The following is a 25,892-nucleotide window of genomic DNA, read 5'->3' on the forward strand; positions in this document are numbered from 1 at the left end:
TTCAGGAAAAAATGAAACATTTTTATTTAGTATTTCAAAAGCCTCGATAAAATTAAAATACATTTAAAGTCACTGTACTATGGCAATACATACACACGTATAAACATGTATGTGGTGCTTTTTGTGTACTGTAGGCTGTAAGCAAATGTACAATAGGTACAGCTATGTGCAAGTTTGTTGTTTTTATACATGGAGAAGAAAAGTCCAAAAGTTGCCTCTCCTTGTACAAGTAGCACATCAATTTACACCGACATGACAAATAGTTCACATTGGATTTTCTTTTTACTTCCATTTTTTGTTGCTCTTGTCATTTTTATGGTTAATACACATCATTCAGTCCATAACACTTTAGTGGTGGTATAAATCCAATTGAGTTTTGTTTACCCACCTGACTCCCCCACCACCCCCCCAACACTCTGTAATTTGCAGTATCAGTGTAAATAAAGACAGTCTTGACGAGGTAGACTGTTCATTTTCAAGGGCACATATTTTATTCTTTGTGTTGTTGCTGTTATTCAATTTTTGTTCCTCCACAATGCATGTTAATAATAAAAAAAACAAATACTACATCTAAAATATGTAGCCATATGAGGTAGAAATGCATATAAAGTAAAATTACCAGCTCAAACTACAAACTGTACGGGGTAGAAGCAAGAATATTACATGAGTGGAAAAAGACAAACAAAAAGCATCACTGTGAGGACGGATGTGCTTATCAAAGATTCTGCTCAAGTATGATATGTGACCACTGGCCTTTTCGCACGTCACCCTTAATAATGAATGACAAATTATAATTCTAACATTGACAGCAGGTGAAACACAAACACACACACGCACACACACTCTGAATAAATGTGTGACTTCCCTCATTTGAAATGTGGTAACAATTACACCTGCAAAGCTTTGTACGTTCTTGAAACGTTTTTTTCTAAGCACTCAAACACATGATACGTGCTTTCCAATAGCACTTAGGTCTGTCTTCATATTACCTTCTTGTCAATGAAACTTAAAGGACTAATATATTAAAAATTTGCCAGGAAAAAAGGACAGATTTGTAAAGCACTCAAAATGTGTGAATGGGCATTTCCCACCAATACTCTGTACAAGATTGTTTTGTATGCATTTGATAGAAACGAAAAAAAGGTAAACCCTTTCAGAATTTTGCCCATTATTTGACAAAACTGAACAAGGTAAGATGAAAAAGTACATATAGTGTCAATTCTTGCACTACAGCTGTTTCTAACACACTCAAAAGAAAGCTGTTTGACTTTGGCCTCAATCAAGAAAAGTGCAATTATTCATAATATTGGACTTTTATTCCTAACATCCTTGATAACATTATTATTTGTTTATGTGGAATAAAATTAAATAACATGATTTTTGTAGTCGTTTTCCAGTTTAACATACGACAAACAATGAATGTAATATGGTGAGTTTGTTATCCATAACAGTCAATTTGTCATTTTTTTTCTTCTTTTCAATCCAGCTCTGATCATCTTTAGTAGTTTCACTATTTGGCAGTAAAATATTAAGATTCCACTTATGATTTTCTATTCTTGTGATGAAAAAATGTATACATTTAGAGATAATGGAAGAGGAAACACAAGCACCTTTGCAAAGAATCCAGTTAAAATATGAGTAATGAGGAAACAACAGCAGCAAATGCACACACTAATATACATTCTTCGCAGGTGAATGAAGAGAAAAAAAAGCAAACAAAAACAATTCCTTCAATTTCCAGGTTGATCTCAGAGGGCAGAAAGACAAAACACCATCTGGACTACTCTGTGCATATCAGGAGAATGTTTCTTTAAGTAGCCTGCCTACATAATGCACGATAAATCTACACTTTATGGCAATCCTTGTAGCTTCTTATGTCTTTTTTTGCCATTAGAGCCAATACAAGTCCTGTAATAATTTTTATCCGGGATTTTACACACTGTTAGTCAATAAACAGTTCCCTTAAAAATAAGCTATTGAATTGAATCTCATTTGTGCATGTGTGGCATTCTAAAATGAAAATCTAATGCTGACTCTAAATAGTAAGAAGAAAAAAAAACAACAACCTCTTTGAAAACAAGCTTAGTGCAACTAAATAACAGCGCTATCTACTTCAGTGCCTTTTTTTTTTTTGTTTCTTTCAATCACTGTGCGAGTGTTTGGTGTTGATTCAGGCCAGAGGACATCATACATTCAAATGTGCCAAACTCACTTGTCAGATGTGCTCTTTCTTTTACCGCCAAAAAACGTTGTTTGGATTATGTACCGATTAATGACAACACACAGGTATAAATAAACGTCTAAAAATAATACTGTCACATCTTGCCACTTGGCCTCAAGTCAAAGGAGTGCCACTCAACTCATGGATGTTGGAGTTATAGACTGAGACAATGTCAACAGCATGTCTTCCATAAACATTCAGCTTTTTTTTTTCCTTTCAAAGTAACTCAGCTCTTAAATGTGGAAATAGATCTGCGTTGTAATAAGAAATGGCATACAGTATTAGCGAAAACATCATCAGTGGTATTCCCCTTTGAGTATTATTTGAGTAGTCAAACTGTCAGTATAAAAATCTACACACCCCTGCTCAAATTAAGATTTTTGACCAACATTAATGCGATTTAAAGCTTGTACAATTCAATTTAGTTGCACATCAGTATAAAATACATAATGCATTTATTATTATCTGCTGATCATTCAATGCACGGACCTCTCAGTTCAATTTGATTGCAAGTCTATTACTGTCAATACCAGCCAATAAGTTAAAATAAGATTAACCACAATTCCAAAAATACTTCTCCTAATTTATTCTGTAGTGTTTTATTATAACGCCATTTGAACAGGGGTTTGTAAACTTATTCCTACACACTGTAAGCACATCTCCAAATAAAATACGAGCTTGCCTTCATCACGCATTTGCCTTTCAGAGAAAACTAGCAAACTGAGGTAGAAAAGCAACTTAGGAGATACATAATCCTTCGCTTTCATTAATGATAAAACAGCAGCAGGATGGAATGAAATGGCTGCAGGCATTTTTTCTTGTTCAACCCCAAGATGTTTGTCTGCACCTTTTTTCAAATTCTACACCACTCTCATAGTTGAGACGTACAGCCGAGCCTCCAGAAGGGGCAACTCAAAGAGCAGATCACCGTGTATGATTTTCCGTGTGATAGCGTCCTGAAAATAACGACGGAATTAGCCTGTGGCAACAATTCAAGATAAATAACGGCACCATTTTCTTCAAAGGCAAATCTCTAATCATAATACAATGTTCCATTTCAAGGAAACACCAAAAAGAAGATTACTATTGGTCTTGCAAATAAATCAGAATTAAATATATACATTCATTGTAGAAACCATCTCATTTCTAACTTGCTGAGGTATTAGAGCCGTATATGGTTGTTTGATACAATTTCAGATGTAAGTTTTCTTGTGATGTGTTGGAAATGTACAATTAAGCCCAAAATTATTCATACCTTTGCCAAATTAAGAGTAAACTTTTTCCTAAAACAAACAAAAAAACAACCTATCATGCAATCCACAATAATAACACTTAGCAAAGTGTGTCCTACATGACCAACTAAAATGTCCAATCCACACAGCACTTCTAATTAAGTATATTGTAAAAAACCTAAAACGACAAAACTGAAATAAAGTATTGTCCCATTGAGAACCACAGACATCCTATTCATTTAAAACCACAATAATGGTTTTAAATGTGCATGGCCAATTCATTTTGACCAGAAGGTTTGGCAGCATTCATTCACTGCCAACCTCTCCCAGTCAAAATGAATTGGACGTCTTGCAACATGAATGATCACCAATTAGTTAAATGAGCGCTTTTTAAATGGTTAAATGGCAAAGGGTAGGAATAATTTTAGGCTGAACTGTATTTGATTACTGTACCATAATCACTTTCCTGAGTATTGAAAAGAAAGAAAATTGGATGGTGTAATTTTACATGTAGGTCAAACACTGTGATTTACAACTAACAACAACTATAGAGTAATTAATTGGTTTGAGTTGAGCCATATTGTAAAATAAACTTCACCCTTTAAGTCCTATCTACATCAGAGGAACGACAAAAAATATCACCTTGATACTTGTACTGAACCAGAGTATGCAAAGTGTGAGTATGTAAATGTTTCAATTTTTTTCTGTAATCAAATCATTTACACATACAAAATATGCCAAAAAAATGAAGCTGGAATTATGCCCATAAATTTTAATTTAGCTGAAAATAACTGTTCACAAAGAGCACAAAACAGACACAGCTGCTCTAATGGAAAAAAGAAAACAGGTTTTTTGTCTCATTTTAAAGCTTTTTTTTTTAAACACACTATTAGCACATTTCACCAATGAAGATTGTGAGCCAAAAAAGAAAACTTAAACAGCACCGCCTCAGGCACTTGATAGCAACTAAATCTCAAAATCAGCAGTATAGTATAGTCATATATATATATGGAAGTATATACAAAAAACAAGGACGGAGAATCCTTTACAAGTCGTTTGGTGAGCACAAAACTCTAGCCATGTGCCAATTTCAAATTACATGTTCGCCATTTTACATCTAAAGCACTCAATGCCAAACTTTCCACAACACCAGGAGTCTTCATGTCCGTGATTCTTGCAGCCCAGTGCATGATTACATGACCACCCAAACACTTTTAGGAAATCACATTGGAAGTGTCTCATCAATTTCATTGACTGCACCCAAACATTTTATTCCATTCAGTGTATGTGTCAAGTTCTTTCTGTGATATGCTGGGCTGGAATTTACAAAACACATTGTCAAAGTCTTGAAAAGACACTGGTCTCATTTGTCTGGGGTGGATACTCGACAAGTCCGACCCACCTTGGAGAGCACACATCACTGCTTCTTGACAAAGCTGCACTACGTCCAGTCCTGAAAACCCGTCTGTCCTTTGAACCAGTAATGACATCTCTTTGTCACTAAGACAGTAGTTGTGCTGTGAGAGTACTTGGCTGATTATCTGGTGTCGCGCCGTCCCGTCGGGTAAGGGGATGAGCAATCGCTTCGTAAAATACCTCCGTAGGGACTCTGGGATCTCTTCCGGTTTACTCGTGGAGCAGACCACAAGAATGTGATCCTCTGCGGAGGACAAAATACTATCGAGCTGCATGAGTAGTTCAGCCTTCAGTCGACTCACTGGGCTGTCTTCGCTAAGTTGGGCTGAAAGGAGGAGGTCCACCTCGCTGACGAAAACCACCGCCGGTTGGCGACAGCGAGCCACCAGGAAGGAAGCCTGGATAATTTTTTCCCCTTCGACCAACCACTTGGTGACAAGTGCAGAGCTGCTGAGCCGCAAGAAGGCGGCCCCCAATTGGCTAGCCATGCAGCGAGCCATCAGCGTTCTGCCTGTTCCTTGAGGTCCGAATAAAAGAAGGTTACGAGGTAACGCGTGCAGTCCACTGAACATATCGGGCCTCAAAATGGGCCACAGTATCTCTTCCTTGACGGCCGCTTTGGCCATATCCAGTCCGGCGATGTCGCTCCAATCCACCGGAGGGCACTGCTGAAGGATTTCCGTCGTCACCATGTCCACTAGGTTGGGATCGATGTTCTTTAATTGCTCCTCTGCAGCGAGGATAGAAGAGGTATGCGTGCCTACGTCGGGCCCAGTTAGGGAGTGAGGCAGGTGTTGTCTGTGCTCTTCACTTTGTTCGCCTAATATCGGCGATCCGAACTTGCCGTAGGTCTCGCCGGCTCGTAGGTCGTCCACAGAGCTTTTGGATGATGCAAAAGATGGGGGAGTTAGAGCCCCGCTGGAGTGTATGCTAAATTTTCTTTGCTGATCAGAAGATATTGTCTGTTTGGTTGTTTTAAACGCCAAAGAAGACGCATCAGCATTTCTGTCAAAGCCGTTGCCCCTGGCGGAGTCGGAAACACTGCTGTCTGCTAGTCTATACATTGGACTCTGAGAAGAGCGCTGTTGGTTGTAGTTGAAATCACTGTAGCTAGAATCCACTTCTCCGTGTCCACTCATGTAGAAAGCCTTTCGTTTTAACGAGTTGGACGTGCTGCCGTTCAGAGGTGCCGGGGCAATCGGCGTATGATTGTGGGATTGGTACGTGTAGCCGGGCAGAGTAGCAGGAGGGATGGGAGTGGGCGCCGCAATGCCGGACGGCAGATAAGCAGAAGGAGGGGGCGCCCCCCCAGGGCTATAGCTGGGCCCGACAGCCGTTTGAGAGGGATACCCTGTTGGCGGATAATTGTAGTTGGGGAGGCTTGGCGAGGCGCCATTGTAGCTCGGTACTAAGGTGGGGGGAGGTGGAGGCGGCGGGGGCTGTAAGAGCCCGGCGCTGTGCAAAGGAGAGGGATGCGGAGAAGGGAGAGCCGGGGTGCTCTGGCCGCTGTAGCTAGAATGCAGGTAGGAGCCGTTGTAGCCGGCGCTGTATTCCTGAGAGGAAAGGCTCGAGTGGAGCGTCGTGGCCGTGTGGCTGCCGCAGTTGCTGCTGGAATAGCTGGGCTCAGACAAGCTGCTCGGTACCCCCGGGGAGCTGCCTATGCTAGCTGACGCATCTGTAGGGGGTAGAGCAGCTGTCATTCCAGCTTTGCTCACAGATATAACATCTGGAGCACAGTTCATCGGGTAAATCCCCTCCTGCCAGGGCTCATTCTCTGACTTGCGTCCATTCAAGAGTCCGGTGGCGCCTTCAGAGTAAGAACAGAGAAGGGCTCTTTCGTTTGGGCCTTCGAGGATCCCAGAGTACTTCTCAGCGTACTTCTTAAGTAGGTTGGAGGCAGTCAGCGCAGAGATATCATCGTTTGCCCACGCGTACTGGTACGTTCGCTGCAAGTGTCCCCTGTAGGCCTCTACTTTGTGCGCTGGAGAGCGGGTAGTGGATGAGATGTCAAAGTGTTGTTCTGCCCATTGTGTGTGCTCTGGGGTCCACTGCATCTTTAGACCTAGGTGTTGCGCATAAGGGAAAGAGATTATGCATAAGTAAGTTTGAAAAGTATGGTAGGTGAATGAGTACTTCAAAAAGGTTAAAAAAAAGACCGATTTGGATGTATTTTTTTCTTCATAATTTTCCCCTCATGCTTTTCAATAATGTCTTACTTTTGTCTTTTTAATTGTTGAAAATAAAAGTGTGAGATTTTTTAAGGCTGCAATTACAATGGGTTGTCAATGTTAACAAAAAGCTTGCCTAATAGCACGTTAAACAACATTCAGTATGTCCCATGCAGGCAACAAACATCAACAGTAAAACAAGATGCATTGATGAGGATGCATTGTGAGACACAACCCTGCGCTGTAATCCAACCAACGTTGAAGAGAATGACACAGACGGACATCGCGGGTCAGTCCATAATCCAACTCTCATCTAAAGCATTCTGAGACAGTTTCAAATCTGCTTGGAGGAGCGCAGCAAAGCAATCTTCCTTGGCAGCGCTCCGTTGCTTTCATCACACAAACCCCTCAGCCCAGCAGGAATTACATCCACATCAAGTCTGCCCACTGCTTCCCATCCAGTGTGAGGGAGGGGGGGGGGGAAGACAAAAATAAATAAATAACAAAAAACACATGCTTGACTGCGAGCATCTTTCGGCCTATTCAGCCTTGAGATGTGAATGACATCGAGGATCAAGTTAAACCCCGACGTCAATGCGCAAGTAAATGTTTTCATGCATGTGGTATTTTTTTATTTTTTCATTTTTTATTTCGTCCGGAGATTATCTGATAATTTGCTCCTTCAAAGAATGTTTAATGGAGAGCTGCTGGAAACGCAGCTCGCGGAGGATGTGCGTCCAAGCAGATGTTTTATTTACAAGTGCAATTATTAAACGAAGCAGGTATTGCCTTGCCATATTCCAGTATTGCAGTATTTGCAAGGCTTTCTTTCACATGATTTAAGAAGCACCAGGCAGCTCCAGGCGCGTGACAAGCGCAGTTATTGTCTGGAAAGAATAACGGATGATTCCCTTCCCCGTCTGACTCCATCTCCATCACTGGCCCACCCACCACACCAGGAGCTAATTAGCAGGATTACGCTGCACTAATTGTGTTAATTTACAAGGTTTTAGTCAAAGAGATCCATGCTTTGCCTTACATGCTTGTCAACCATCCAAGCTAATGATGAAGGGGGAAAAGCCCAAGGCATAAAAAAAAAAAATCTGGCAGAAAAAAAATATAAGCACAAGCAGCTGTTCAAATAGAGTACAAAAGAATGTGGTAGACATATTACAGTGCATTTTGGATGACTGTAAGACACTCAAATAAATAAATTGTGCAGATATCAAATGAAGACAGGTTAAACAAAGAAGATGGGAAAACTAGATGCCATAGCAAAGAATAATGAAACAAAATTGATAAGAACCAATTTTTACAAACACATTCAATTTAGTGAGAATGAAGAAAATAACAGAAAAATGAAAAAGGTGTAATGCACAATTTACAGTGAAAAAGACAAAGCTTATTTAGATGCTACCTATAATTAAACAAAATACTATAATTAAACCACACTCCAAAATACATCATGACAACATTCCTACCAACAATTATACCAATACTGTGCTCTAGCACCAATAATTGCTCTTCCCTTTATGTACATTTAGACAAATAAAACTTCTTAAAGAAAACACAGTATTATAAATATTTTTTCCTTACAAGTTCTAATTATTTCAAATTGCAGAAACAAATCATTTTATCCCAAAGTATTGTTAACTACAAAACCCTTCAGATTCCAACATTTCTGCCATCATCCACTTCAAGTAAATGCTCGGCACAGATTTAGTCAACTGTACATCCACCATGTGCATTGATAAAAATATTCTGTTCTCAACCAAAGTGTTTATCTCAACACAGGTTGTCACACTGCTGTCAAAGCGTTATTCCTGCCTACACTACAACACTACATCAGAACAATTATTGCCTTATTCTTGATATTTTCCAATATTCTCTCACAGACGAGTTGCAATCTGGCCCGTGGCAAGGAGCACTCTGAACCGAGAGTAAGAGCGATGGATTTGGTCAAAATCGTTCATTAACACTCAAGCCGCATTTCGTCAATAGCAAAATTGCACGGGGGCTTATTGAGTGTGATGATTCCTCTGATATTGTTAATGGCCTCTGAACAATGTGCCACTTAAGGCAATCAAAGAGGTGCTACTTGGAAAGTGTACTTGTCATCCATGAGCATCTACTTTTTCATATAATGAACCATCCAAGATGATTACTTGAAGCCATCATGCTGCTAATATTCACTATGTAGCACACAAGCACAACACAAAGGATTTTGATTTGTGGAGCAAGATTAGATTTTATATTGAATGAAGTGAAAGTAGATTTAATGTCTGGGTTCCATGGGTGAAATGGTTTAATTAGCTACCTTCCTGTTATTAATCAAGTCCACTTTTTTATTTTTTAATATTAAAGACAATCATTTTTCTTTCCAAAAAAAGATATGAATCGCGAATGTATAACCAAACATGCAAATGCCCCTGCTTGACTGTCAAAATCAACATCCACGGGATCCTTTGTTTTATGTGAGGAGCTATAATTAGATTCAACCTGTGGAATTATCGCAGATAGCCTGAGGGTTGAAGATCACATTACACTGACCAGCCCGCATCAAATACAGTCTTTGTTATCCAATCCCAATAAGCAATTTTGAGCTTTAAAATGACAATTTCCCAAGAATGCGTTATATTAAATACTTTATAAATGCATTTCTCCTCACTTCAACATTAAAAGCTGAAGCCCCATTACAGCAAAAGAGTGAGGATTTCCTAGAAAAACACACTGGTGGGTCAACACACGCATTTGACACTGCGATGACACGGTGATACGCGACTCTACGGTGTTTAATTTCAGGTTCAGTGATCAGCATGGATGAAACTGAAATGTTGACCTTTTTGGGAACTATTAATCTGCTAGCCAAGACCGTTTTTTAAGCAAACAAGAGCGGGCCTCCACTCTGTCCATCCAATTTCCCAGTGTGTAAATTGGACCGCCGCTTGGACAATTCTCTATTCATTACAGTGCGGCTGAAAGGAAGCACCGAGGTGGCAGAGCCGTTTTCTTTTCCTTTTTCTCTGTGTGTGCGTATACGGCACTTGCATGTGTGTGAGGGTGTGTGTGTGTGCGTGTGCATGTGGTGTGCACGTGTGTGTGTGTGTAAGAGAGAAAGAGCATAAAGAGCTGGACTTTCCTTCCTCTGTTTTTGGCTTGGGGGAAGGGAGCATTAAGGGAGATGGGGGAGGGAAAGCTGTCATAATTGAAATGTGGCCTAATCAGAGTCATTACCATTTTTACCAATTTGCACCACCCAAGATGCTTATTAGGTAACTGTGTTTAATAAGCGCCTCTTTAAAAAACTAACTGTAATGAGCTCTTTAAAGTCAGACTGGAGCGTGATGATGCACTGGAAGCCAAAGCAGACTTGGCTCCGGGATAATTTCTTTTAAAAAAAGTCCACATTTAGTGGCGCACAATGTCATTATTAAGCTGCACAAACTGTGGACTTCAATGCGTACAATAGCCCCCACTGAGGCAGAAGACATGCTGAGAAGTATTTATAATTACTGATCATTACAATCCTCGGATATTCATCTTTGGATGTAAGCATAATTACGAGAGCTTTTGCTTTTATTCCTCACGCACAAACCACTCTTGACAGCCGTGCAAATATTTCCGACAGACAGTAATTACATGTAGGGTTAAAAACAAGCCCCTATTCAAATTTACTGGAGATATTTCTAAGAAAGAGTGGGGCCAAACATTCACATATGTGAATCGCTATAATCAAGCTCTCATTCATGCCACATATTAAGTTAAGTCTACTTAAACTCAACGGATAGCTCTATGAGTCACTAATTCCAATCTTTAGAAAGCAGGGTGCCATTTAACCCCTCATTTGGAAAAGAGATGTCTTCTTCATTCCGAGTATTTGCACGGCTACTGTCCATAAATTTCACAGCCTGACCACCATACTGATTAACGACTACATGTCTGCACACTATCAAGCACATTGATCCTAAAGGGCTGCCCATACAGAGATAGCAACCATAATGATAATGACTATGACTACATCATCTTAAAATCACTCTCTGAACAGAAATGGACAATAGAATGACTACAGTTATTAGATTTAAGAACAATATGTGCACAGAATAAATTGACATTTGTAACAGAAAATCATTCTGAGCTATATAAATCTATTATATACATACTACTCCTAATATCACATCGTTTCATTGAATTCTGATAATTAAGTTATACATTACGTGTCAATTTGAAAGCACAATTAAAAGCATTCACTATCTTATCCAATATATCCCAAAGACCAAATAGAAAAATTCATCTTGGATGCCATTCACAATTCACTGAGACACACTTTGCATTGCACTGACACACGAAGCCATTTTAATCGTCGGGAACGAGGAAGTCGAACTACATTCATGTTGACCTCAGCTCTGACACCACCGAAGGGCAACATTATACTGCCTAAGACGAGACTGGCATCCTAAACATGTTCAGAATTTTCAAGGCGTTTCTTGTAAGCCATTAAAAAAACATTCATTGATTAAAACCTATTGCTTATTTCCCACAGTCTCAATGAAATACTGTATAGTAGTCAATTGCCCATTATTTTACAGTCCAATACATTTCACACATTCCAAAATTTTAATCATATAAAAGAATGACAGTAGAAGTTGAATTAGCACATGCATATACTGTTATTATTTTATCACCATTGCAATATCGCTGAGGCTAACAGAGCTAGAACCCCATGTGTTTCACTTTGAGTACAGTCCCTGGGAAGCCACTGGACATGTCTGATGTAACCTTGCTTTCGGCTATCACTTTTCATCAGTGGTGATTATCATCATGAGCCCTAAGCTGTAGATTACCTAAGTAACCGCACTGACAGCTGAGCTACAAAACATTTTATATTATGTTCGTATTAGTAGTGGGAACAAAATTCATTACAAATACTGAAATCTTGTGTAAATCAGTGGTATTGTCTGTTATGTGATACATAAGGCGACGCCACATGCCCACGGCAAAAGGTCAATGATTTGCGTATATTCACTGATTTACTTTGCATTGTGCTTATACGTATTGTCACCTATAGGTCCTACTCTACACTTTTTTTCTTTTCATATGCATCACCTTGATGAGCCAATATATAAAACAGTGTTATTATGTGACAGCCTACTGATTTTAGAACCTAATTTTTACTGGAATGATCATCCTGAAATCCTGATTTTTGATATATCATATTTGCGGATAGATGGCGGTCGTGCGTGTGTGACTTAAGTTCAATAGCTTGATCTCCGGCTGTTGATTGTCAACTTTGTGGTAACGATAAAAATGTGTGTCTCCACATCCAACAGCTGTGCCCTAAAAGTTTGGTTTCATTACTGTGATAAGCTGTAAAGTGCTCCGTTGAACTACGTGTCAAGCATTTTGATTCTGTGACTACCCGTGACAGGCTGCAAAGAGCCATTGTACAAATGCGCCAATTTTGTATTTTGGGAACTGAAGTTTTCAAGTGTTTCGCACCTGCTTGTATAAAAACATAAATTATTGAACAAGATAATATGAACAATGAATATAATCACATAAATCACCATAAAATGCACCTCCCAAATTTATTTCCTCATCCATCAACAGATCAAATGTAAGACACAGGTCCAGGATAACTATGATTTTTTTTTTACTTGAAGTCTGTAAAATACAGTACATAAAACCAATGGACTATTATTTTTTTAATATATAAATCTGAGTTTTTCAAAGAATCCCCAAGATATTTTCACATCCTCGTGAGGTTTCTTGGGTGAAAGTACTAGTTAGGTCTAATAGCTGGGGGGAACATGTATTTCTCAATTTTCCCTTTAATACAGTAAATCAGGAGGTTGAGCGAGTTGGTGAGCTGTCATTTCTCAGTTTCAGTGATGCTCATTAAACCATGACTCTCCAGGCCAAGAGGCCCCTGAGGCTACGTCTCCCATTACAACCTTCAGTGTGGCTAAATCCACACAAATGCTCAAAGAAAAGCCTTTGACACACAAGTTCACCGAATGCGACTATAAGACGATTGGAGGAGGCGGGGCTCATAATGTTGGGCCAGCCAGGGAGGACAACTAAAATGCCTCTTCGGTTAAGACAAAATAGCCCGCCGAAGTCAAGTAGCCGGCCGGGTTTTAATAGTGAAAAATCCAGAGGAAGCAATGATTTTTGGAGACCTCTGTGGTTAATCTGCCTCTCAAGGGTTACACACTCACACAAGAGGTTACTACATCCTCCAAGAGAAGAGAGGCTCATTGTGACCTTGCTACATGAAGCCTCATTGACTAAATGTTACTCATTAACATCTTAATTCCCAAATCTCCTGTTATCCCTAAAAAAAAAAGAATTATCATCGGAGTTGCCCATGCTAGATGTAAACAGTGAGGGAAGGGGCATTTAATGGAATCTTCCAGGTTTCTATTCTATTTAGCAAGTGCTGACGTTTACTGTAATGAAGCAGTTTAATGGTGCCGGAAGGCAGTCGTCTGGTGTACAAACCAACAGGCCAAGCCTCATTGAAAACGAGCAGGTTATCTTGTTCACTGATCCCATTCTCAACCATTACTTTTTATAGCCACGTTAACCTGGTTAGAATAGCGGGATATCGCATTGTAAAGTAAGCTCATCCTTCACGGTGTGATCACGGGACGTACGTCTGGCTGATATATAAAAAGTGTTTTCACAGCCACTCTTATTACTGCAACCTTCGTGTTTCTAAAGCGGACTTTATAGGTAGTGAGGGGTCATATGGATTATTCAGTGCCGCTTTGACCACGTTTTGAATCGACATTTGATGCGTCCGCAACCACTTTCAGATGAAGGCGAGATAAAAGGAGAAAAGGAAAAACATCACAGCTGCAAAAAGTTCGAAAATAAAAGATGTTTACATGTAATTGCTCGTAGCTTTTTGTGTCAAACCTATGAAATACATTCAGCGTCTCAAAGAAGGTTGCTTGTCCGACACAGGAAGGACAAAAGGTGAAATGAGACAACTGAGGCAATCTTAGATCAATAAGACATGGATCGCCCAGCTAGATTTGTCATATAGTTACTCAAGGGAAGTCAGAAAGCCAGAAATGGGACCAAGTACATGCGAACTGAGAGCTGAGATGAAGGATGATAAGAAGATAAATGTTTATGACTCATTTGATATTCAAACTGTATCCAACAATATTCAAGATAATCTAAAAGACATTATGTTTGAGTCACTTAAACTGCACTGCTTAATGTCTACCCATAGCTCTTTTATGTGTTTTCATGACTGAAAGAAAGAGCTTTGAAAGCAAGCTCTGAGTGTTAATTTGAATTATCTGTACAACAACGTGAAGAAAGGATGGTGGGCGAGAACCTTCAAAGACCAAAATTGAAATGAGAAAAGGAAAGGAGGGTGCTGGCAAAATGATGCCCAAGCATTTTTTTAAGCCTATGAATAGAGGGAAATGTTAAGCTGTGTCAAATGTGAAATGATCGGGAGGTGAAGTACCAGCTCTTGCAACATTAAATGTTGTTTTAACAGTTCTATAATGATCATAACTAGAATTCATTATGCAGCATGCACAGCCCTGCCAAGGTCAAAATCTTAATAAAAGTGAAAACATTCAGGCACCATCCATTTTTTCATATATTTACTGACTGTAATATTAATAAGTTAATATTTGGTTCATTTAACATGACTTGAAGAAGCACTTTGGCAAAATGACGGCAGTAAGTATACAATGGACACCAAGGACCACAATAAAAATGAGCACCATAAGTATCGTTCACGAATAGGTTTTGTTGTCAATAACCCTCCATGTTAATATGATTTATCAGTGTAGTGTTCCACTTTCTTATCCAGTAAAAGAATATGTAAAATGCCCATAATGGACAAATCTTTGAAGAGAATCTGCCTGTGGCTAATGTGAGCTCTCTTGAAGTTTGAAAACCCCAGGTTAAGATTCTAACTATACCGATCCACTATGTATAGAACATTTTGTACAGTCTTGCTCATTTGGGTATGTGTATAACACCAGGACTCTACTGGGGAAATTGGGAATTTCAATTACTCGGAATCAAGTATACAAGCAGATCCCCTACGAGCAGCCCCGCGGCCATCTAGGTCTGGAATCTACTTCCCTCCTGGCTGGGTGACGGTGCATGTTCTATTTACAGACTAAGGGTTGAAGTAAGGCTGCGGGGAGTGTAACACTGACCCACATGACCTCTGGCCTAGAAAAGCCGCCTGAAGGGCCGCACAACTTCTTGCCCATTTGCAGCAGCCTTTTCAAAGCCAAACGAAAAAGCTTGCACAAAGTCTGTTTTTTTTCTTTGCCAAATGATTTGCATCCTACTTTTTTTTTTTTTTTTCTTATTTGCGCTTTTGACTTGTTGTCAATGTATTCGCGGCAGCCGTTGCCTAGTCTCAAGTGGGTACGATATGGGAAGTCGGGCGGGGGCGAAAAGTGCTTTACTTTCAGGCCTCGTGTCTGCGGGCCACACGTCTGCAGTCATCTGTCACTAGTTTACATACGTGCTATGACACTTTCTCTCTCTGTGGGAACCCATTGTCACCACTTGGCCGCCAGCAGAGGCTGACTGGGTGCTAGATGGGTCTCCCCCAGGTACCTCTAGGGAGCCACATTAGGCCTAACTGACAGTCTGACAGCACCACACACACTCAAGCAGACACTCACATGCTCTTCATGCCTGGCCCGGGCGCCAACTCGTCTAACAGCACATCAACTGGCAGGGTCCCAAGGCATGGCACGCTTTGCATAAAGCAGTGTCTTTGCCATGCACCACCACTTTTTTTTTTGATTATTATTATTTTTCACCCCTCCAGCTTCTTTGTGCTCTGGTGTACATTTTGCAATGAATAATGGAAACAACAGAGCTGGCGACTCATGGGATCCATTTAAAGATGAGGCTGAGGTAGACAATGCAGTAACAACTGCTAAACTATTGTTCTCCATAGTACAGATATTTGGGTATGAAATGCTAATTCGTGATGACATGAGGCTACGAATAAATGAGAAGCAAAAACAACTTTTTTGAAACTGTAAGGACATCTTCAAAAGGTCAGAAGTTAAATCAGAAATTGTGGATATCCTGTGAGACTTCAGCATAGTTTGGATCTAAACAGTAATAGTTGAACTATTGTTCAAAATTAGAGAAATTAGAACATGCGATACATATTTTACGACAGCAACTGTTTAACCCTGGGTGAATTAAAATTTAATATAGAGTATTTTAATTGGAAATCTGAACAAAATAAACAATTATTAAACCCAGAATTGATTGTAGTTCATGCCAAAGGCTAATGGCTGTATTCCAAGTGTGTTTGACTTTTCTCAGCAGAATCTTAGCTTGGCATGTCAGTACTGCCTCACATGATGCTTCACGTGGTAGTGGGCAAGCAGGCAACAGGGCAAAGTAACAGTAACAGCTATTTCAGACCGTACAAAGTCAACATAACTCCCGACGGTGATTTCCTGTTAACACAAAAGGAGCTTCCGTCCTCTAAAAGCTCTCAGATGATTCTTAACTCTTGGCATATCATTCCTAATATATTTTTTCAACTTAAAATTTAACTCAAGGTGGAGTAACAAAGTGACAGCCAAATAGGACACGTGCAAGACTAATAAAAATAACAATAATGCATCCTTTTTCACAATATGAGTGATCTGATGATGGAGCCTTTCCAAATACAAGCCAAGTTCAATACAAAAATATTTCTAAAGATGTTTCTGGGGAGCCAAATAAAAACACTCAAGTGATCATCTTTCCTTGAGAATGAAAAGAAAGAATTTTGATCCTGATTTTGTTATTGGAATTACATCCAACACCTGCTGTTGGCCAAAAACATTTGCAACAACTATAGCAGAGATGGTACAGTAACATGACTAAACATGAAAAAGGTTTGAAACTAATAGGAACAAAGATGTGAAGGTAGTCTAATATAATGCCAGTGTTAAGAAAACAGCCAGGTGAAGGTGGGAGGATAAAAATTGAGCTATAATTTATTCAATACATTATTTATTGAGAATGAGTTTGACTCTGTTCTTTTGTATATAGTTATTTTGATGTCAAAAATATTTTACATTTTTGGCCAGTATTCTCCAAACCTAGTTTGAACCAATTAAAATTACATTATCATTGTGTTATTTATTATTGGGAGTTAGTATTTGGGTTATAATAAAAAATGGCATTTCCGTTCATTTCCAAATGGAGGAACCGGATTTGAGATCTAAGTCTTTTAAAATTCATGTCATGTCTCCACTGAAATAAGTGACTTAAAGAAAATATGTGAATATGGCAGTTGACTAACATAGCTGCTTATATGCTGATGAAGCTGGACAGCGTAAAAGCAGAGCAACACAGTGCTGGCTGGCTGCTGTAGTCATGTCACAGTGTCACTGCAGATACCCGCTGCTTGGCTGCAGTCGAACGCCTTCAAACTACACGACAGCAAATAGGAGCCTGGCCGTCCTCCTCCTCCCCCTCCATCCCCCCACCGCTCATCACATTCCTCGTCTCCTCTCCACTCCGTCAGGCAGAATTCAACCCCTCCACCCTCTCCTGCCCTTCCCATCCTTGGCACTAGAACCCCTCCCTCCCCCGCCAGCGTCTGGCATTCTGCCGACCCGGCGTCAGGTGATCTACTCTGCGTACGATGAATGAATTGTTAAGGACCTCATTGCTGCCATCTTTTCTGGGTGTAATTTCAACTGAAATGTGGCCTGATATTTTTATGGTAACAATTTTTTTAGGATTTGTGTTGTTAGAGAACAAGAGTGCTTATTTGCTTCTGCATATGAAATGTCAGAATATTGGTGATGGAGATGTTAATTTTAAAAAAAGTGTTTTGAAGTTAAATGATAAACCGGTTTGTCGCACATGGTATTGTAAGTTCAAATTTAAGCCTTTTTGTCGTTGAAGAATGCCATTTCTCAAAAATCAAGGGAATGAAAACTGGTTCACAAATGCTGGACGGCTTTGCAGTAAAAAAAGTTATTATGTGACTGAAAAGGTATTTTTTTAAATCAGCATTGGTCAGGGTTTCAAGGTACACTGTTTAGTCTTTACATTATAGGTCTTTTTAATGAAATGAAAAAGGCTGGGCTATTTTTTATTTTTTTTTACTAATTACCGTGCCAGACTTTTTCTATAAAATCCTCAAAGCCATTTCTGCTAATCAGCATTTATTCAAATGCTTAAAAAATGTCAAAACACCAGACTAAGTAATTATCATTCTTTTCAATTTGACAAATAATAACCAAAATATTAAGCAGAGAGTCATCACTTCAAACTTTGCATGCGCGTGATTGGACTTTAGTAGTCTAAATATCAGCATAATTCTATAAACAAGTCGGTACTTTGCATACATGTATAGTAATCACTGACTTGCTATTCTGATATGCAAACTCTGACATATTGTGCTTTGGCAAGGTAAAATGAGTGACATTGATGCTACATTAAGTCCAGCACAGCCTTCGTCTGCAAAAATTAATTCAGAGTGAATTTTTTAACTAAAGTTACCCATTTGAACCCACTATATTCAGTTTGTCCATGTAAAAGCCGGTGATATCACTCTTAGAGTTTTGGCTTGTTGAAAACATTTCCAAACACATGCTACCAGGCCTTGCATATAATGAAGCTGACAAGTGTGGTGAAATAGTGATGTAATAGCCTCTGCTTCTACCGCACGGGCTTTTCAGGCCGTCTCCAAACGGCGGCCTCGATTACCAGATTAGTCCGAAACCATATTGTGAAAACACAGGAGGAATTTCAATACGGCCAAATATTGAGTTTTCTCTTATCCACTTGTGAAAGGCTTACTGCATTCTCCCAATACAAAACTCCCCAACAGCATGCAATAATGAAACACCTTGGAAGAAGGACAGAGGAGGAGGGGAAAAAAAAAGCGGCTCTCTTCACCAAGGTTACTCAATGATAAGCAACTCAGGCGCACAATGACGGCAAAAAGAAGTGGCTATTATCAAAAGTCATGGAAGTGCAGATTCTGAGAGGGACTGTAAAGAATTTGGAAAAAATACTTAAAGATTTGGACATGTCTTTAAGGTATTCAAGCATTTTCTATTTTTTCGGGGGGTAAATAAACAGGTCATGCATTAAACTGTATCTAGGCCTTGCGGGAGCACACACAGGACATGTAAATAAGGTATAAAAATCAGAGTGTAGTGACGAAACGGGCAATTTAGGAAAAGGAGGAGACAAAGAAAGTCTCTGGCTTTCACTAGGGATATGATAATTACGAAGGCACCTTTATGAATGCACATGAATCTCCTCCACATCCAGATTAGAAGCCTCAATGCTAAACCTAGTTCGGTCCACCTGGGGATTGTCTATTCTGGCCAATCCCCAGAAGGCGTTGGGCTACCTCCACTCTTTCCGAGAAGAAGAAGAAACATCAAGCGTAGGAAACGAGACGAAGCGCCAAAGTGGCAATAAAGCGGCCTTACAATGTGAGCTGCAAGCTGACCATGTGTAAGCACGCTACACATCATGGCCGGGGATGGCAATAACATCATGGAACGTGTGCTGCAAAGATTAGCCTCTCATAAAAACAAATAGGAGGAGACAGAAAGGGAACAAGACATTCTGTGCGCCCTCAAGGTGGTTCTATGGGGGAGTGGTCGGTGGTGGGGGGTTGGTCACGAGCACAAAGAGAAACAGACGCTCGGAGAGTACACGCAAAACACCAATGATGGGATAATGTTGGAAGTAGAGGGAAAATAAAAAGACAAATATGGTGGAATTCTGTTTGGTGCCTGATTTTTTTTAATCAGATGAATCAAATGGTGGCTAAATTGTCACTAGATTGTTTTTAAAATATTTAATCATTTCAAGAGGAACATATTTGAGCATGTTAAAATGAGAATTATGCCACTAAAATGGTGGACAAATACAATTAAATAAAAATAACCACTCACACACTAAATTATACAGTTTTTGCACAATTTGTGGAAATAGGGTTATTTATTAACCATTCCAATCACATTTGTGCTCATCTATGTCAGGGACAATTGGTGACAAGCCAAAAAAAAAGACCTTTAATTAGATCATAGAAGGTTCAATCGATCTGGTTATCCACCTGTTGCAATTCCTGCAACAAAATAAGTCATTCCAATCTTAAAATTCTTTTTTTTTTGCAGGTGCTGTGTGAGGGTTCTAATGTAAAACTGCCCCTTCAGAGCTTGAGAGACAGAACTAAAGCAAATCTTGAAATACGTTAGAAAAGAGAATCCTACAAAAAGGGATATATTGATGACTACCTTACCGCCAGGAATAAAATATTGAGATGTCTTCTCAATAACTAAATTACAACTGACTTTTACAACCAGATTCATAGAAAAGGAAGGAGCGGGAAACTCTTATTGTTTCTAGGGTGGGAATTAAAAAATATATATATTTAAAGGCTTGCAAAACATCACTAAAAGTACTATGGTACACTTTCAACAGATATCTGGCTGGATGAAATTTACAGGGAAGTAATAATTAACACCAACTTAACAGGTTAATATGTAACTCACTACAATTGACGAAAACTGACGTCCATCGCTGTCAATGGGAGCAAGAGTTAATAAGTGTCTGTAGGGAAAAAAAATACAACGGCACAGCTAGAAGCCAAGAAATGAAAGAGGATGTTACAGCCAATTAGCAAGGAAGAGGAGTTTATCAAGTGAAAAGTGGATATAATAGCCAATATTGAAATGCCAACATCCTCTTTGTTTATTGTCAGAAGATGGATTCAATATGTAATATCTCTGATTCTATCTTTTTGGTTTTTAATCAATGTACTTTTTGTTGAGACCTGGATAGGTCCAAAATACTAAAATTACAGTTTTTAAACATGAATTTTTGGCAATATCAACTAACCTCATAACGACAATGCAAATACTGTCAGTCAAACTAGATTTATTCTTGCTAAAGTGATTTTTAAACCCTTAGCTGTCACTCAAAAGACAAAGAAAAGGGAGAAGTCAGCGGACAGTTGCATGTGTCTAAATGAGATGGTGGGAGGAGGAGGAGAGGGGTTAGAAAAGAGAGGATGTCAAGGATTCACGGTCCTTTATCTTCGCAGTAGAGCAAACGCATCCCTCAGTGTAGCAACAGACAGCTGCCTCCACTTTCAACGCGGCCCAACTTTAGATCACTGCAGGAATTGTCAGTGTACGCGCAGATAACATGGAGAGCGGCCACCGGGGGAAACAAGCGCCATGTAGAAACAAGGTGGAAGAGAGAGGAGGGAAAGAGGAAGACGAGTCAGGGAGGAATACATTGAAGCTGCTTCTATGGAGTGTCACGCTCCCACTGGGGAGCTCCTTTGCTTTTTGTATGAAAATGAGGAGGGACAGCATTTAACATCTTGTCCTTAAAGATGACAATCCTGCACTGATCTCACACCATGTAGCCAAAGAGCGTCATGTCCATCACCGATGATGAGCATTGTATTGATTTATGGCAGCAAAACCGACATCCCAGGGGCTGTGTTGTTGTTGTTTCTTTTTATTACACAAGGTAATCATGTGCCGGCTTTACTTGTCACCATTAACACACATGCATGGAGTGTCAGTGTTGATGTTTACGGCTCCCTTATAGCGACACTGTGGGCCCGCGCTGTCAATTTACACCATCACTAATGGTGTTACACACTCCCCATTATGGGCTGATCATTTAGAGTGGGCTCAAAAGCTGTACCGAAACACGCGTAGCATTCAAGTCATAAGGGAATCAAGAGCACATATAATACAGTCATTCATCCAGGATCACATATTTGAACAATAAAAGCGACACATAGTTACACTCTCAATACACCTACACCAAACACAAAAGCTACTAAATGTCCTATAGGGATCATAATGCTTTTTATTGATTGACATTAACAGAAAGGATTACAATTTAAATGTTTTTTTTTTCATTGCTGTGCCAAACTGAGGGAATAATACATTATATTTTTACTTTATATCAGATTTTCTTATGAAGTTAGGTTAAAATGGTTTCATTCACTTTAACAAAAACAACATTTAATTTATATATATTTTGGCAAATACCTGTTCTATTTGATTACAGGTGCATTTAACCGTATGGTGAGTGAATGATTTTAATGACATTTCCCATTATTAATCTAAATAATTTGGTAAATCTGCCACAATAGAGAGGAAAAATATAGGATTCTGAATGACTACAGGTTGCAGTTGTACGGTAATGCATAGTAAATTAATTTTAAAAAGGTATTTAAATGGTTGCAATCTATACGTTTTTACATCAATACAAAATTTACCCAATAAAGCAGCATTTTTTCTCCCACTAAGAAATAAACAGACATTTCTTCTCTTTTGATGAAATACAAACAAAATTGCTAAAGCCTAAAATGAGAACCAAGCATACTCAAAGTCCTTCACATCAGCACCTTGTTCTCGTTTAGCAGCAGTGTTTGAAAGTGTGAACGTGTGTGACATTCAGCAGAGTGGGAGATGAAAACAAGGGGCGAGCGCTCTGTCATCACATTCCGGTGCCGAGCTTCATATCAAGCAACAACTTGGATTAATATCTTAATTTCAGATGTGACACAGCTGTCATGCACACTCAGGAGGTGCGTGGAGCGAGGTTAAGTAAGGACCTGTCACCTATAAACACTACAGGGACCCTCATAAAACCACCCAAGGTGCTTCTGTGCTGACCAGGACATATCATTGGGTATAGATGGGCAAGCTAATTGCACCCAACATGACAGGGAAATTAAAAAGGATCCTTGTATTAAAAAGAATAAAAATATATGATTTAAAATAAAATACTACTTTTGCTATCGGTCGCTATGGTGTGTGGCGCAGCATAAATAAATTAAAGTTTAAAGTATGAAATGTTATGTTTAATGCATTGAAGTTATACACCAGTATGATGATAAATATGGTTTGACAAATTGAATAAAAATTGAGAATGACCATCTTTGGCACGGAGGAATTTGATATTGTGCTAATAATTGTGGATGAATAGTAAGTTACTCAATATATTTAAGGCTATACATACAATTTATTTTTAAATGATTTTTTTGGCAATTTCTATGATTGTGTTGGCATATATTTAATATTTTATGAACATTTCCAACTACACAATGCAAAATACTGGTGAAATTAGTTAACATATAAATCATCGCCTGCACAATCTCCATTAGCAAGTCATAAAACTAATAAATTCCAAACCACAAATTTAAAACCTAATTTCCGACAACACCTTACAACTAAACACTTCAACTTAATGATGATGACGTGCCCCCACCACCCCCACCGGCACGTTCTGACTAAATGACGGGTGTTGGAATGTTATGTTTTTTTTTCTTCTTCTTTTCAACAGAAACGAAAACATACTTGAGCTTATTGGTAGTGATGCTAATTTCCTCTGCAGAAGCAGGTCGTCACATGCAAATTAAATGTTTGAATACAATTAAGTGCTTTGGTCTATGAAGGTGGACATGGTTCACTTAGGACAGACTGGTTTCTAAAGCACACAACTTATGCTCACTTGTGTGTATGGTATTTTTTCCTCCATTTTCTGATTTTTCATCAAAACATCAGGCTTTGGAATGATGTATATATGCTGTATGCTTTGCAAAAAAAATATATATAGAGTGTGTCTGGAGGAGTATTTAATTTTAAGACACCTCTTTGTTCTACATTGTTGTCATGCAGAACAACCATAATGCAATGCTTGCTAGAAAGGATAATGATATGAATTTTCTTAAATGGCTATCAGATTTAATGTTAAAGCCAAGTGCACATTTTTCCTTGTCATTAAAATATTGTGTTTATATTCTTAAATTATTAAAATAGATCTCTCTTGTATAAATATATTCAGAATCATGATAGATGAATATGAGACACTGACAGTGATGTTGGCGGGGGGAAAAATGAAAAAGGAAAAGCAGAGATATAATTAAACGTGGTTCTAGTCCTTTAGTCTTCCTAATGAGCTGTACTGGGAACCTAATTGCAATGTCACATCTATTGATTATAAATGGAACATGACTTTTCACAAAGGTCTCAACTGTCACATTCTGAACATTAGAAAATAAAATAGAAGCTCAAACTTTGCATGCACATACACAAATACAATCATCACGCATGGCTATTCAAGGCACAACTTGGCATCAAAAGCATATAGATAATAGATGTAAAATTTTTAAAAAAGCAGGGACATACCATAAAAGCTGGTGCTAGTAATCATGTCTTCACGCCTGGAAACAAGAGAATGTAGACAGCAGATTTGCAATGTTCACCAGGTGGAATTCCAACGGGTTGCTTCTCATGGCAGCCACACCAGATCTCCTTTTACAACTTTGACACACACATACACACGCACAAAAATAAATGATTTAAAAACAGCTCCTTGTGGTGTCCACACAAATAAACATGCATGCATGTGAGGGCAAACGGGAGAAATATTATGTTGCATTAATTATTATTTTTTTAAAGAAATATACTATGGCTGCACAGGAGTGTGACACTTCTTGCAAGAGCCGGATGAGACACTGAGGATGTCATGAGCCGCACACACGTTCCTCATTCGAGGAAGATCTTAATACACCCCCCTCCTCTTCCTATTCCTCCTTTTTTTTACTTTTGGAAATAGATTACTTGCAAACATACTGTGCAGCCCATTGCATTCTAATGCGGCAAGTTGTTGGCTCGCTTTTTAAAATATTTAATTTCTAAGCTTTCATCAAACTTGTTGTTCCAACTTATTGAAATGCAGACGTGCGTCATCGTTCGTGCAGCGCGTCGCTTGGTCACGCAGTGTTTATTCCGTGCAAATAATGCATTCGAGAGGGAGACTCGCGTGGAGCGTGGAAGGAAGGAGGAAAAAAAAAGATATATATCACCACGGAGAGGGGAGGATGAGGCTTACCTGGGTAGGTGACAGGGCAGCTGCGGGCTTTTACGCGAACATCGATCCGAGTGCGGGGGTCTGGTCGCCGTTGCGGGGCGTTAAAGGCTGCAAGAGCCGCGCTTCGACATAGGAGAGCATTCCAAGTTGCTGCGAGCGAGACTGACCACTGCCTCTGCCATGTTGGAATTCCAAGCCCTTGGACAGCTGCTCGAGCGACTGGAGGGGAGACAGGAACGCTCCACACTGCGCATGATCCCTGCAGGAGGGAGCCAAATTCAAAGAAGAGCCTCCTAATGAGCACAGCTTTCACCAGGAGACTCCATCATGACAACACTGAGCCCACAAGACATTTTCATATTTTAATATTCTAATGACAACTGTGTGCATACGTTGTGGATTGATGCTGGACTTTCATTTGTTTAGGGCTTGGATGTGCATCATAGGGATGCTGTGCACTTGGAGGTTGTCAAAAGGAAATTAAGTAGAGAATAAATCTGCTATTTTTGTTAGAAAAGATGTTTGAGGGGATATCTTAAGTGGACAAAATCATTTAATTCTATATTACAGTAAAGCATATGCTGTGATTGGGAACAGTGATAATTTAATTGTGTCTGCAAGGCATTTAGAATACTGTAGTATATATCTACTGTTAAGTGGTTATCAACTCATATATCCCCATCAGTGGATTGTAGATAATGCGTTTAAAAAAAAGTCTAAACACCACTGTGAAAGGCCATGTTTTTTGTACTAGTGTATTGTCACCCAAACTTATTCATATCTGTTGTGTTTAAGATAAAAAAAGGAAGTTAAAGGAACAGATAGTGTTGCAAACACTATAACTAGGGGTGTGATTATATGTTCAAAATAACCAAAAACTTACCTAATGGGAGAACACTGCCATCATTTAACAGCCACCTGATGAACTAAAAACACAAAGCACACAAAGATCTTAGATGGAATGTAAAT

The 25,892-nt window shown here is 39.2% G+C and overlaps 1 protein-coding gene across 1 annotated transcript; it reads right to left on the minus strand.

Annotated features, from left to right (window-relative positions):
• Nucleotides 1–25,180, minus strand: fign (fidgetin). Its single transcript, XM_077728713.1, has 3 exons — nucleotides 24,945–25,180; nucleotides 24,239–24,373; nucleotides 1–6,931 (listed from the first exon to the last, which is right to left on the minus strand). The coding sequence occupies exons 2-3, from the start codon at nucleotides 24,261–24,263 to the stop codon at nucleotides 4,701–4,703; spliced, it is 2,256 nt and encodes a 751-aa protein (XP_077584839.1). The 5' UTR covers nucleotides 24,264–24,373; nucleotides 24,945–25,180; the 3' UTR covers nucleotides 1–4,700.
• Nucleotides 25,181–25,892: the final 712 nt, after the last annotated feature.

Source organism: Stigmatopora nigra, chromosome 11 (genome assembly GCF_051989575.1).
Source record: "Stigmatopora nigra isolate UIUO_SnigA chromosome 11, RoL_Snig_1.1, whole genome shotgun sequence".
Taxonomy (NCBI): Eukaryota; Metazoa; Chordata; class Actinopteri; order Syngnathiformes; family Syngnathidae; genus Stigmatopora; species Stigmatopora nigra.

Excerpts from the sequence above, each read along its gene's own strand:
- fign (XM_077728713.1), bottom strand. The coding sequence starts at position 24,263 with ATGATTACTAGCACCAGCTTTTATG. Across the intron at positions 6,932-24,238 it reads TACTAGCACCAGCTTTTATG|GTCTAAAGATGCAGTGGACC; the intron begins GTATGTCCCTGC and ends CGCAACACCTAG.